The sequence below is a fragment of the Pempheris klunzingeri genome, chromosome 14 (assembly GCF_042242105.1).
Source record: "Pempheris klunzingeri isolate RE-2024b chromosome 14, fPemKlu1.hap1, whole genome shotgun sequence".
In the NCBI taxonomy this organism is placed as follows: Eukaryota; Metazoa; Chordata; class Actinopteri; order Acropomatiformes; family Pempheridae; genus Pempheris; species Pempheris klunzingeri.
Window position 1 is genome coordinate 24,285,947 of NC_092025.1, and position 14,974 is coordinate 24,300,920.

The 14,974-nt window shown below is 44.4% G+C and overlaps 1 protein-coding gene across 1 annotated transcript; it reads left to right on the forward strand.

The window, feature by feature from the left end:
• Positions 1-10,953: 10,953 nt before the first annotated feature.
• On the forward strand, positions 10,954-13,262 carry pou4f4 (POU class 4 homeobox 4). The gene is made up of 2 exons (XM_070843954.1): positions 10,954-11,073; positions 12,327-13,262. The coding sequence occupies exons 1-2, from the start codon at positions 10,954-10,956 to the stop codon at positions 13,260-13,262; spliced, it is 1,056 nt and encodes a 351-aa protein (XP_070700055.1).
• Positions 13,263-14,974: the final 1,712 nt, after the last annotated feature.

Below are 14,974 nucleotides of genomic sequence, written 5' to 3' on the forward strand. Positions count from 1 at the left end.
ATTTTTTTAGTCCAAGTCACAGTTTAATATTCAGACGTTCATTTAATCAAATGTCTCCATATTTATTATCATTTATTTTCTCTGTGTAATTGATTGTATGTATTTTGCAGACTGTACGTGATAAAGGGAGAGAAGAGTGTGTGACGTGATGAAGTGTACACGCTGAACAAAGCACACTGAAGACATAATCCTTAATGAGCAATCATTGTTATGTGTAACGCGCTGTTTATTCAGCATGCTAGGACACATGGTCACACAGACAGACTCGCAGTCCCAGTTGTGTCTCTCGTCCCTGGGGGGCCACCGTCTCAAAGCTTCTGGGGGTCCATCAGAGCTTCATACATGAGAGAGGGCATTTTCCCACTAAGCCCCCGTCTCTCTCTCTCATATACGTCCTGAGGTCTGCCGAGCGAGCACCTTCCGTCCTCTAATCCTGTTAGTGGGAGACGGGGGAGTCAAGGGGAAGGGGGAGGTGAGGTGGTGTTGATGTGTGCATGTATGGGGATAAGGGGTGAAGACAAGAGACGGGGGGGGAGTACACGGGACAAAAGACCCCACCCCGTCCCACCACACCAGCTGGAGCCCTGTGGTCTATGTGAGACCTGAATACACCCCCTCTTACAGCTCACACATACAGTAGGCTACATTCATTCATCCCTTCATTCATTCATATGTGGTTCTGTGTTGCTGAATGAGCAGGAACCAAACAAAGTCAGGGTTTTTTGTTCAATTCCCAGTGGAGCCATCCTTTCCTAAAATGTATACACGCTCTATAACGAAAAAATAAGTCTGACTTGAGCCCGGCCTACTTAGAGCCTGAGCCCTGAACTTTAAGATCTAAATTCTCAGACTAGTAGCTTAAGTCGTCTGTAGTGACGTAGTGATGGAGGTTAACTGGTGAACTGTCTCACAAGCATCAGATCGTTAACCAAAGTCCTTAAACCTTCCAATAAAGCACCTACAGCCGTGCTAGATGCACTCTGAGGCAGCTACATGCTAACATCAGCATGTACATCATGTTCACGGTCTTAGCTTAGCTTTTACTGATTGGCCGAACCAGGATGTCTTCATCTTTGCAGGTATTCACACCTGCTTGAAAATGTGGCCTGATGCTTGTTGAACGTGTGTGTGGCAGATGTCATGGTAATCCATCCCACAGCTGCTGAGACATTTCCCCCCAAATCACCACCTCCTGGTGATGCAACAGGAAAAGTCAGAGTATCATAGTAATATCATAGCAGTAAAAGCCAACAATGTCGACCTGCTGGTGGCACTAGAAAGTCTGGGGATCACAAAAGTCAGTAGACTGAATCCTCTGGGGATCATGAATGTCTTCACAACAATCCATCTGACCGTTGTTGGGATACTTCGGTGCCTAAAACCCTTTCAGCGCAGCTAAAAACAGAAGTCAGAACCAGTTTTAATCCTTTTGATTTAGTCAGAGAGGAGGTTTGAAAACATGTATGAAATCTTGTCAGAAACACGGTTGGACAGATCGGTGTCTCTCGTGTTTCACGTTTTCCTGCCGATGACGACACACAGGCCAGACGAGTACGTGATGTTAGCTGGTGAGCCGCGTCACGTTGGCATCGCTGTGTTTGTGTGTTCTGATCAGGGGGGTGGACAGAATGATAACGAGGTGAGGACTTTGTAAGATTTAATGTATAATAGATAACAACCCTAGCCTGTTCTGGTGGAAGAGAAATGTTCGGACATGTAACACAATCAGAGTGGAACTGAAAACCACCCGGCCATGCTTACACTCCCTCTTGTCTCCTTTCGTAATCTCAGAGCAGCTAACGGAGGAGATTAGCGCCAACAGTGGAGTCAGAATGTGTCTCCGCACAGATCGGCCTGATCAGCCAATGAGCAGCGGATCTATATCACAGGGCGTAAACACAAATGGCCCCTGGCAACGACTATAAATATTTCACTAAATGAAAAAGAGAGAGGAAAGTCCAGCTCTGCGATCCGTCTCATCAGCTTTCTGTCTCCTTTTGAAAATGGTTTCCTGCCGTCATGGCCGTCGCTCACTCCTCAGCGAGCCCCAGGAAGTGAGATGTCTCACATTAGGTTTAGAGAACGCTTCGACAGCAGCCCTGAATCATGGAAGTTACATTTACATGCAGCTAATTCGGAACAGCAAATACCTTTACACAATAATAATAATGTCACTAAAGCGTTCACTGACAGCCTCTTTCATTTGGTTTTGTTCTTTCCTAAACTTAAAGACACAAACTCTGGACTCTTCCTGTGAGCCCACCACCCTCAGAATAAATGTGGTGTTTCATTCACTCAAAGAAAGAAACCCAGTCTGTAAACGTAATCACATTTAAAATCTAACTACGAATGCAGTTTTGTTACATGCAAACCTAATTTCTGGGAGACAGGCTTGTTTAAGAGTTATGTCACATACACTGAAGTAGAGTCAGTAACATAAGGAATGTCTCCTGCTGCAGGATTAGCTGATCCAGCCGTATTTTAACAGATCAGCATCAGCTTTTTGGAGCCTCATCCACATCCTGACCGCTGTTTGCTGCTCCAGTTGGAGCAGATGTTGTGTGTAAACAAGTGTAATACTTTTACATTTAGCAGCTTTCCAGATGTGCTAATCAAACATCTCCTTATAATGTTGATTAAAAACACAACAGCATTGCGTTTCCATCCTAAACAGTCAGTATTTGCTGTTGTGGTGTCTCTTTGAGGACTGGTTTGCTTGTTAACACACTATTGTGCTCCATTAAAACACTGGAATATATTTCAGTGATATTTAATAAATGCTGTTGCCTTGGTTCAAAACTGCATTTGAACTTCAATATTTTATTCATGCTGGGGTTTGGAGAAGAAGCACTGATAGGATGCCATTAAAGGGAAGCAGTGCTGCATATTTCTTAATGCAAAGCTATTCAGAAGTCAAGCGTAATTGAATGAAGTCATTTTAATGTAGGCTAAGTGTGCAGCTGTGGCACAAAACAGGAAGTCAAATCATCACTTTGGCTTCAGATTTTAACTCATTTCTTAACAGAAAACCTGCAAAAAACTAGTGTTGCATTATGGGAAATGTAGGATCCAGCATATTTGGGGCTTGAGCCGTGATCTCTGTCCATGTCGCCGTCGTTCCTTCGCCCTCTGCAGCCCGCCGCGCCTCCATCTGAAGGTTATTTACTTGTCATCGCATCACGGCTTCATTTGGGAGCAGAAACAAAGCTTCCATGCAGCTTCTTCAAATAGCCGTGACACATTTCCTCTGATTCTTCTGGGGATCACGATGTCTTCTCCTGCTGCTCCCAAACACCAGAGACAGACGTAAAAATAAAAAAAAAAAGATTAATTTTCATTTACATACATGCTCTCCTCTAATCCTAGTCATTCCCCCCTCGTCCCACTGACATGTTCATACATCATTTTGTTTGTTTACTTGTTTTCCCTTTGTTCGACTGCTCTCTATTCTTGTAGTACAGAGGAGAGAGGAGCGGAGGGTTTTGTTTGTATGGAAATGAGTGTGGCGGCTCTCTGGGGACACGCTGAGCCGTTTGATGCCTGGCCCTCCGTGGAGTGTCGGGACGTCGCTGTCAAAAGACGTTGAGCTCAGGAGAAAGAGAGGGAGGCAGGGAGGGAGGCAGAGAGAGGAACCAGCAGGGTGATGTCGAGACCTCTGATGTTGGATTAAAAAGGTCAAGGTTCACTGTGGATCACTGTGGATCACTGTGGATCACTGTGGATCACTGGACCAGAGGTGGATGAATGCTTTGCCCTCTCTTATTATTACTGTATGTGGCCGTGAAGACTGGGAGGATAATCGGCTGTGACCCTGACCGGCATTTAGAGAGCAGCTTATTTTCTAAATGTGATGTTTCCAGTTGAAACACAGAGGATTCATTCAAAACTTTAGCTTTATCTGTTTTCCAGAAGGGAGAAGGAACAGAAAGTTATGTAAAGTAATAAAATAATTCAGTGTTTTTGAACGTCCCAATCACCAAATGCACTTTATTATTCACTGTTCACTGTTGTTGTTTCTTTATAATTATTGTATTCAGTGTATATAATGTTTCTTTTGTGTATATAAGGTTTTTTTCTGTATATATTCTGTTTATTTCTTTAACTGTGTGCTTTATGTCTGTCTCCTTGAGCTGCAGGAACGGCAAACTTTCCCCACTGAGGGATCAATAAAAAGTTTTTATCTTTATCTTCATCATGGCAGTTTTAGGAGACTATAATGGTAAAACAGGTTAAGAAAGTAAAAGCTCTAATCTAATTGTGAATGTAACACATTGGGAACAAGACAATATTGTCTCAAACTGCATTCCTAGTCTCAGATTCCCCAAAGTAATAGTGATGATAGTGATAACAGTCTCAGCAGTCACATCAGTCACGTGTCTCCTGTCCAGGTGGAGCTAATCATGCTAATCATGCTAATCATGCTAATTAGACGGTTTTATTTCTAACAACAGTTTTGATATGAACCATACTGCCTGCTTGGGTTAACCCGGCTGCGTGAAGCTGAGCGGTAGGTTTGGTGTTTTTTTGGGGCCGACCCCGTCTCATCCCGGCATCCTCGGCTCAGTTTGGTTCGCCATGACAGCGGTCCCCTTGTACAGTCAGAGTAAACAGGCCCGCGGTTATAAAGCTTTTACACGCCAATCCTGCCCAACATTCCCTTTATGTGCAAGTGCTGCAGGGCTCAGATGCATAATACATGAGCACTCAGTTAATCTATTGATCCAAAATATGTCTTCTCTCTTTCTCTGTCTCATTTACTGTCTTTCTTTCTTTCAGTCTGTCATTCCCTATCTTTTGCTTTCGTGCTCCCTGTTTTTCTCTCCCTTTCCTCTCCCTCTGCCTTTTCCCCATCAGCAGCAGCACATGGACGGACACAGCAACATATCGGAGGAAGAAGAAGAAGAAGAAGAGGTGACGATAATAACAGGTGTAACCCTGAAACATGCAGACATGGTGAATTAGAAATAACCCTGAGAGAGAACAGCGGTTTGAATGAAAAGAACAGAATAAAAACAGAGTCATCGGCTGTGACGACGGACTAATGCAGAAGAACAGGATGAAGCCCAGCGGTGTGTGATATGAGAGCTGTCTTGAGTAAAGATGCAAACAACAACCTGGCAGACAAAGACGCCACAGATCAGAAGCAGTTAGAGATGACGGCAACAACCCTCTCAGCTGCCGGCTGGAGGCAGAGCGACTGTTGGGAGGCTCAAAAATATGAAACTGAAATAGAACAGAGGTGAAAACAAGTCATGCTAATCCTTATAAACCCTCCTCCAAGCCTTTACCCTGTAATAACTGAGAGAGAACCGGCCTCACTGGGAGATAGAGAGGTTCAGGGAGGCTGACGCCGATGATTCTCATTTTCTACAGTATCTGCATGTGGCAAACATGCAGATAAACGTTCATTAAAACCTGTTTTCATTCAAACTCAGTCTGTCGGCCTCTGACGGTGCACTCTGACGGTGCTGCACCAACTGTGGCAGTGTTTCATGATTTTAAGAGGTTAACAAAGTGTTCATGCTAACTCTGTAACTGTGCTCGCTGTAGCAGAACTGCTCAGTCCGAATGATGCTTCTAAGTGCTTGTTGGAACAACACACACGTCCTTCATCATTATTACTGCTGCATTTATAACAGTGTCGAAGCAGCAGGTCTTAATGAGCAACATTAGGATTTGGCTCTTTGAAGTGAAGCTCATGAAGCTCAGGTGTGACCCCCACTCACACAAACATTACGTACACTACATCACGTATGTTAACTGAATCAGATGTGTCAAGACTGTATGTTTGCAAACTACAAATCCATCCATCCATCGTCTGTACTTATCCATCAGGGAGCTGGAGCCAATCCCAGCTGACTTCAGGCGAGAGGCGGGGTCAACCTGGACTGGTCGCCAGCCAATCACAGGGCCGACACATAGAGACAGACTATTTATTTATCTATTATCTATTTAGCTGTACATTTTATTTATTTTATTAGTTGTATATACCTTATTTTATATTTCTTACTTGCTGGTGTGTTTTTATTTAATGATACTGTTCGCAGTGTTACCAGGAACCAGAGACACAAGAACTTCACTGCTTCATGTGACTGCTGAGCATGTGACAATAAAGTCTTGATTTGATTTGATTTGATTTGAGACAAACACTCACTCCTACAGGGAATTCAGAGTCACCAGTTAACCTATCTTTGGATTGTGTACCCACACTAGCATGACCACAAACTACAAATGATAAATATAATTAAAGAAATTTTAAAAATGTAATTCTAGAGATGCCAAATTAGTCAAACTAGTCAGCTTTATTTCAGATGCTTAAATTCTACAAGCTGTTAATTTATACACGTCAGAAACACTTTCTAATTCTAAACATAAGAACAGACTCGAGAGCCTCGGCCTTAAAAAACCCTCCCAGCCATCCTAAAAACATGGCCGCCCTGCTAGAGCAGCTGATACTGTAACATCCTGTCCTGGTCGTTTGTCTTACAGTACCACCTTCATGCATATTTTACTCTCTCTCTCTCTTTCATACACACACACACACACACACACGTCTACCCGCCTCTTGACCAAACCTGTGAGGCTGTCTGGTGAAGAGTCTGTTTAGTTTGAAGAAGAACCTCCTGGTCACTACCACAGGAGGCTCTGCTGGCCTGGAGATGCTGTCAGACCAAATCTAAAGGCTCAGTTCAAGCAGCCTGTGCACAGTAAACCTTTCTGCACATCAGATGTTCAGGCTACTTCCTTTTTATCCTTTTTATCGCTTACACACTCAAAACTTCAGGGGACGTGAGCTCGTCTGACTGAAGACATTTTGAACATTCAATTTCTGTTTTTTTTTTTTTGCTTTGGCACATCAAAGCTTTGAGGAACATATAACATCTCTGGGAGATAAATCTGTACAAGTTAAAACATTCCCTGCATGTCAGCGGTCGGTTGATGTGCTGCACAGCTGCGTGTAATTTAACATCATTAAGTTGCTTCAGAGTTTTTTTTTTGGGTCACACAAGTCATCTCCCAACATCCGACACAGCAGGATGATGTACTGGTGACACATGGATGACTTTGGCGTGTGTGTTCTCATCTTGCAACGCCAAGTCGAGCAGAAGGACAGTCTACCGCGGCCTCTCAGCCAGTTTCCTCTCTGAAGGAGATGGAGACGGAGGCAAAACCCGTTTCCAAACCTGCAGGCGCAGGTAAAGTGCTGAGGATCTCTCCCTGAGCGAACCAACTAACCTTTTCCTCCAGCCTCGTGTCTTTAATTTGTACTGGCAGACAATGAAATATTTACAAGGAACTCTACAGGCAATTACATTAAAAGTGTGTGGTTAGACACCGCCCACCCTTCGGCGGGCCCCCTCGGTGAGAAGAGGAGGCTGATTTGGTGAATGGTCACAAAGTTTACAACGTCAGATTTTACTCACTATCAATAATTCAGAGCTGGAAGAAGCAGAGAGGGAGAGGAAAGGAGGACAAGAGTGAGTGGGAAGGAAGGGAAGGAGAGGAGGAGGCGAGGGCGGGAGGAGGGAGCAGCGTGAGGAGGTGTGTGTTCAGACTGCGGTGGATGTTTGGACGAAGGCTGCACTTCAGTGTCCATTTGCTAAATGTGGCAGAAATCTACAGCGTGGGGGCCACGTTCCTCTCTGTGAAAGCTTTGCTCCGACGTCTGAGTCCATCCTGCACTCTAAACACACGAGCATAGCTGCACAGGTGCCGCACACACATGTGCACACACACACACACACACACACACACACACGTTACACTTCTTCGTGGCTGCGAAAACAAGGAAGATGCTGCAGTTGATCCACAGCAGACAAATTAATGGAAGCTCCTAAATAAAGGAGGAAAACAGGATGAATTAAGATGCTTCCCAACAGGTGCACTGCATGATGGGAGCTTCTCAACTCCTGACGAACATGAGCGTGTGTGTCACTTCCTCTAAAAGTGGCTTCAGACCGAATCGTGAGACATGAAACTAATGTAAACGCCATCTCTCCATCCGTGTTTTCCACATGGTTTTGATGGTTTAATGCATCCGGCTGGAGAATTAGAGCTTCCAGATGTTTACGATGATGCACCCAACTCCTGATATTTGCATAGTAGTGAAAAACACCCATGCCTTTGCATTTAGTTTTGCTAATAATTTAGTTAAATCTGGATTGATTATTGATGCTCTGGAGGCTCGTGGTGGAAGAACGTTTTATTAAGACTTCTGATGTCTGATGTTTTTCCTTATATAAATATATATATATAGTATATTATATACTGTATGGAGAGGACATGCACTCACACGTCCACACAGGCAGAAAAAAGGCGTAAATGTGTGGTTTGAAGTTACAGACACATCCTGCCCTTTGTTTTATTAATAAGCACATTGAACAGAACTGTAAATAGTTTTTACAGGTTTCTGTATGTCACAGTTTTCTTCCATCTTCCTGATATTGAACAGAAAATAAACTGTTGAATAACTAGCTTAAAACTTAAAGTTTGAACTTCCTCTTTCCTGACTGCCTCTCTCTCCTCCCTCCATCCTCCCTCTCCTCCCTCCCACCCCAGCTGGACTCCCTGCATCTTGTCCGTCCGGTGTCGCCTTCCCAGAGGAGCGTCCTGCCCGCCGGTGTCCCATTGGAGGCCGGTGATGTATATTTGATGAGTGGGTGCTGGGGACCCTCTGGAGGGCCGCGGCTACAGCAGGACAATGGGCCTCGCTCAGGTTTCCTGCTGGCCGTCACCGACACTGCTGCTCTTTCTGTCGGTGAGTCAGGGCTGGAGTTTCAGAGGCAGAGTTACAGCTGTGGGCTGTGAGGGAAAGTATGGAACAGGAAATAAACACCTTCATGTTCAATTCTGTCATGCTGCTTTTTATATATATATATATACCTTTAATATGATTAATATATTACACACACAGTGTTCACCTTCACCATCTAGTGCTTCACTTTCCTCCCTCTCTCCTGCTCCTTCACCACATGCTGCTAATGAAGCTGTTTAAACTAATACTTGTCATTTTGCACTGTGTGGTTGGATGGTGGGGGGGGGTGCACCTTTGGCAACGCTGTGCTAAATGTTCCTCACAGGATGCCCCCTGTATTAAGTATTAATGTTGTGAGGAATATAGACATTTACAGAATGTATTGTATTCAGTGTACAGCTGGGGAAAGAAGCAGTGAAGAAACAGAGAGGTTAAGAATGTGAGCGGAGCCTTTGTAGTGCAAGACACAGGTTTCAGTCCTGAAGTGAACTATTCCAGTCAGAGTCCAGCCCAGGGAGCTGTGTTTTTATTATTATTAATGTTTTATATCATACATTATTATTATCATTGTTCTTATTTATTATTATTCTCATTATTAATATTATTATTATCATTATTCTAATTATCATTATTATTATTGTTGTTATTATAATTATCACTATTATTATTCTTATTATATTATTATTCTTATATTGTTATTATTATTTTATATTATTATATTATTATTATAATAATAAGTATTATTATTATTGTCATTATTACCATCATTATAATAATAATAATAATAATAATAATAATAATCATTATTATTATTATTATTATTATTATTATTATCATTATTAGCCACAAAATCACACAAAAAGATGGATTACCTGGAGACCCCCCCCCCTCGGGGAGCGCCTTGAGGTGATTATTGGGATAATTATTCCGTTTTATCGCGCGCGTGTCTGCCTTCCGGAAATCCCCCTTTTGATTGACAGGCTGCCGCCCGGTGACCCCGCGCGGTTCATCTGTAAATATTTCATCGTCCGCTGTTTGTGCTCTTTAGTTCCTGTTCAGGCCTGTTTATTCTTTAATTTAGAGAGGTGTGTGTGTGTGTGTGTGTGTGTGTGTTTACTACAGCCACAAAGTAAATGAAACATGATTAATTAATGTATTAATTGCCAAGAAAGTGAATGGGGTTCAGGCGGAGGAATTCCTGCGCGTTTGGCATCAATTAATAATTGGAGCTAAATAACTGTGTGTGTGTGTGTGTGTGTGTGTGTGTGTTGCTTTGTTAATCTCCACCTCACAGAGGATGAACCACCTCCAGCAGCCTTTTATTTCCTGTGTTTCAGGAGAAGTTTTACAGTAACAGCGTGTCTGGTGACACTCTAAAAAGGTGTGTTGATGTTCCAGATCCTTCACGAGGCTCCAGGACGAGAACCAAAGCCTCAAACACACATTTCAATGTGCCTTTAAATAATTCATATTAAATAATAATCCATCTTCTTCTTCGGGTGTCTGAAGGCCAAAAATAATTTGCATTTACATTTGGACCAATCAGCTCAGATTATTTGTTATCACTTCCTGAGATTAACAAGGATTTGGACCATTAAGAGCCACTGAAAGTCAGATCAATATATTTCTTTTTATTATTCTAATTTATTTCTAAGCTGTTGAACTTTCACATCACCCCTCTTGGCTTCCTGGGGGGGGGCAGTTTCCCCTCCTGCTGTATCTACCTGCAGGTCAGTGCGGCCACCGTCTTCATGCAGGTGTTGGTTTGAGTGGATTTTTTAACAGTGCAAACACACATCACATCACTCTTCGTTTCGTTTCTCCTCTCCGGCGAGCCAGGCACGCTTGGGGGCGTGGCTTCAGCCGGGGAGCTCCTTGTGATTGGCGGAGGCGTCCAGAGGGAGGGAGGGAGGATCCACCAATGAGGAAGAGCCTGCGCGACAGTGGTCCAATATAGGAGCTGGAGGCGAGGAGCATCTTTATTATAGAAGTCATTTAGAGGCGAACAGGAGACAGGAGCCCCGCAGGAGCCCAGGAGTTACCTCTCCTTCTCTCTTTCTCTTTTTTAACCCACAATCCGGCTCTTCCCTCACACTGCCGTGGCAGGTTTTCTTCTCCGAGGCGTTTCTCTCTAGAAAACAATCAACAATCAACCGACCGAGGACGACAGACAGCGACCCTCCCTCACTTCTGCAATCATGATGTCGATGAACAGCAAGCAGCCTTTCAGTATGCACCCCATCCTCCACGAACCCAAATACACTCCTCTGCACTCCAGCTCGGAGGCCATCCGCAGAGCCTGTCTGCCCACACCATCGGTGAGTCAGTCCACAGTCCGTCTCACTGCGTCCTGCTCCTCTTGTCGTTTGCCTGCTAAACTTCCCAAAACCAGCAACTTACGAAATTGTCTGGGAAACAGTAGAAAAATGTACATGTGGCAGGCAGAAGTGAAGTTTTACGCAGACGAGCCCGTAAATGTGTAGTTTAAACCAGAGGAATCTTTGGCCCTGGCTGCTGCAGTTAAAATGCTGTTTCCACATCAACTTGGTGAAATAACTGAACCTGTTTTTGTGGCAGACAAACATCCTGTTTTGTTGCTTTTTCCATTTAAATACAAGAAATAAAAAAAGAGCGAGAAAATTCGTTCCATTTCGCCAAAGTGGGAAAAAATAAAATAAGTGTGAGTGTGTGTAAAAAAAGAAAAAGGAAAAATAATTAAATATGGGATGTGAGGAGATATTTGGGACAGTCGTGACAGGGGGGTGCAGGGTGGGTCAGACTGCACCAGCAGTGCAAAGAAAACAAGACAATGTGGATACTCAGGGCAGAAACACGGTGCGTAAAAACGCACAAATGCGCCTCTGAGAAGCCAAATTTTTTTGCATCGAGGCGCGAGAGCGATGCTGCTAAAAGTGACAGAAGATGAAAAATGAATGAGGAAGCTTAAAAGAGGCGGTGTGGATTCTCTGCGCGCGTGTTATCTCATATTGTCCCATTCATATTCACACTCACACTCGTCTCATTTCATTGTCCGAAGAAATTATTCAGGAGATCGTAAATATTAATTTTAGATGAATATCCATCCACGCTGACACACTTTCCGGGCGTTGGGCAGATCCGCTGATGTCCAAGTTACATTAGATGACTTCGTTTGAGAAGTGAGACACAAAGTTAAACGAAAGTTGCACGAAATCTGCTTCAATTATTGTCTGAGAATGAATCCTTCTGCATGCAGGGGAACTCATTTTTAAAAACACACAAGTGTTCACACTCATCCTGCTGCTTCACACTGGTCCAACTCAGGCTGACAGACTTCAGCACGAAGCTTTAATGCTGTCAAATAATTAGATTTAATGTGTAAAATTATGAAAATGAAGGCTCATGATTGGTTTGCTGTTTTTTATTTTTTGGACCAGCCTTTTATTTTCCTCTCTTTGCATTAAGATTTGGATTAAACAGAAAAAGAAGATGAGATTAAATCCAATATATTTTCCACTAAAGTCTTTACGGGGACATTAAAATAAAGCTCCACGGTTCCTCCTCTAACCGGCCTGGCTCTGTCCCTCCCCAGCTTCAGGGTAACATCTTCGCCGGCTTCGATGAGACTCTGCTGCAGAGAGCCGAGGCTCTGGCCGCCGTGGACATCGTGGCCCAGAAGAGCCACCCGTTCAAGCCAGACGCGACCTACCACACCATGACCACCATGACCAGCATGACCTGCACCCCCACCTCCTCCTCCGCGCACCTGCACCACCCGTCGGTGCTGACCTCCCACCACCACCACCACCACCCGGGGCACCACCAGCCGGCGCAGGGCCTGGAGGGCGACCTGCTGGACCACCTCACACCGGGCATCTCCCTGGGAGGCATGCCCGGCTCGGACGTCTGCTCCTCGGCCTCGCACACCGCCCACGCCGCGCACATGTCGGCCATCAACCACATGCAGCACCACCACCATCCACAGTCCATGAACATGCACCCGCACGGGCTGGGCTCCCACAGCTCCCTGGGGGTCAGCGGCGCAGACTCGGAGCCAGACCCCCGGGAGCTGGAGTCGTTCGCCGAGAGGTTCAAACAGAGGCGGATCAAACTGGGGGTGACGCAGGCGGACGTGGGCTCGGCCCTGGCCAACCTAAAGATCCCCGGGGTGGGCTGTCTGAGCCAGAGCACCATCTGCAGGTTCGAGTCCCTGACCCTGTCGCACAACAACATGGTGGCCCTGAAGCCGATCCTGGAGGCCTGGCTGGAGGAGGCGGAGCGGGCGCAGAGGGAGAAGATGGCCAAGCCGGAGATCTTCAACGGGGGCGACAAGAAGAGGAAACGAACGTCCATCGCCGCCCCGGAGAAGCGCTCCCTGGAGGCCTACTTCGCCGTGCAGCCGAGGCCTTCGTCGGAGAAGATCGCCGCAATCGCCGAGAAACTGGACCTGAAAAAGAACGTGGTCCGGGTTTGGTTTTGCAATCAGAGGCAAAAGCAGAAACGAATGAAGTTTTCTGCGACGCACTAAGACCAGCGGGGGGGTTGGGTTGGGTTGGGTTGAGGGGGGGGGGGGACCTGCACCGTTTACAAACAGACAAATCAGAGACAAGCTGCTGCTGAAACACTGTCAGAAAAACAGGGTACACCGTGAGCCTTCCGCTCCTGGGGAGGGACGGTGGCCCAGCCAGGAGCCCGCAGCTGCGCACTTATCCAACATCCTCATCTCACAGCTCATCCCACCTCTTATCCAGTTCCTTTTTCTTCTTCTTCTTAAGATTAATCTCGTCTCGTCAGCTGCTGGATGTTGGACACCTGATGACTGTTCCAACCAGGAGTTGTTTTTATTATTATTCTTCTTGCTTCCCGGAAGGTTCAGCCTCAGAAACACCTGGATTCACCTGGTGTACCTGTTTTATTCTGACAGTGGAGACGGAGCTCCGGGAGGGAGGGAGAGAGAGAGACTGAGATCCTGTCCAAACACTCCAGACTCTCACAGGTTCCTGCCTGCAGGCCGATGCTCTCTGGGACACGGGGTGGGGGGGAGGTGATCACCGTCGTGGCAGAAAAATGCTCATTCTTATGGCAATTATTGTACAAAAAAATAAGCATAATAATGATTCGAGGAATAATCGATATTGTCCTCGCTAGTCGGAATAGCTTTTTTATATTTATCATTGTACATATCTGTGAATATGTTGCACCTCCGTGTGTGGAAAAGCTCATTGAAATGTACTGAATTTGTCTTTTCTCCCATGTGTTTGGTTCTGTAGGGGCAAAGGTAGTGTTTTTGGGGGACAGATCGAAGGTCTGAGGCGAATCGATGAGGCACAATAACTCCTGTAATCCATTGCATGGTTTACTCGTAAAGGGGGGAGAGGGGTGTTTTCTGTTAGGCTCCAGGAATATGAAAATAAACCCCTCTCCCCCCTCCCTCCCCCAATTAAGTGAATGCATTGCAATAAGAAGAAGCACACACACACACACACACACACACGCACGGATACACACATTCACACGGTATAGCTGTGTGGCTACCTCATTACGCAAGTGTTGGCACGTTCATGGTGATTTTAAAAACACACACGCTAAAAAACAAACTAAAAAACTAAAAAAAAAAAAAAAAAAAAGATGAGTAGGAACATTTTTGGTTTGTTTTTTATGTTGTTCTTCTTTTTTTTGTTTTGTTTCTCTTTGTGTTCTTCCACCGGTTTAATGGTGAATTAGGCCTAGAAGACTCACTGATGTGTAAAAGCCTGTTGTATGTTCAAGTTCACTGCAATGATGCTCTGACAATCAAATTATTATTATTATTATTATTATTATTATTATTACGTTGTTGATCTCCCCCTTTTGTGTCCTCATTAAGATTATTCATTTGGCATTTTTTTTATTATTATTATTAATATTATTATTTTTATTTTATTGTTATATTATTATTATTATTATTGTTGTTATTATTATTATTAATTCTATTATTAATATTATTATGACAGTCACTGACACCTTGGTGGAGCGCACTTTGTAGATATTCTGATGACGGAACTAGTCGGCCTTATTTATACACATTTCCCAACACTTAACATTTGAAAAGGTTACGTTTTGTTTTGACTTTCTTTACGTCGTCCCTTATTTATTTCAAACTTAATTTATTTTGGAGAAAAAAAGAACATATTTCATTTGTGAAAGTGTGCTTTAAATGTGTCTGTGTAAGCGACAGAAGCTGAAATAAATCGTGCACGT

Excerpts from the sequence above, each read along its gene's own strand:
- pou4f4 (XM_070843954.1), top strand. The coding sequence starts at position 10,954 with ATGATGTCGATGAACAGCAAGCAGCCTTTCAGTATGCACCCCATCCTC. Across the intron at positions 11,074-12,326 it reads CCTGTCTGCCCACACCATCG|CTTCAGGGTAACATCTTCGC; the intron begins GTGAGTCAGTCC and ends GTCCCTCCCCAG.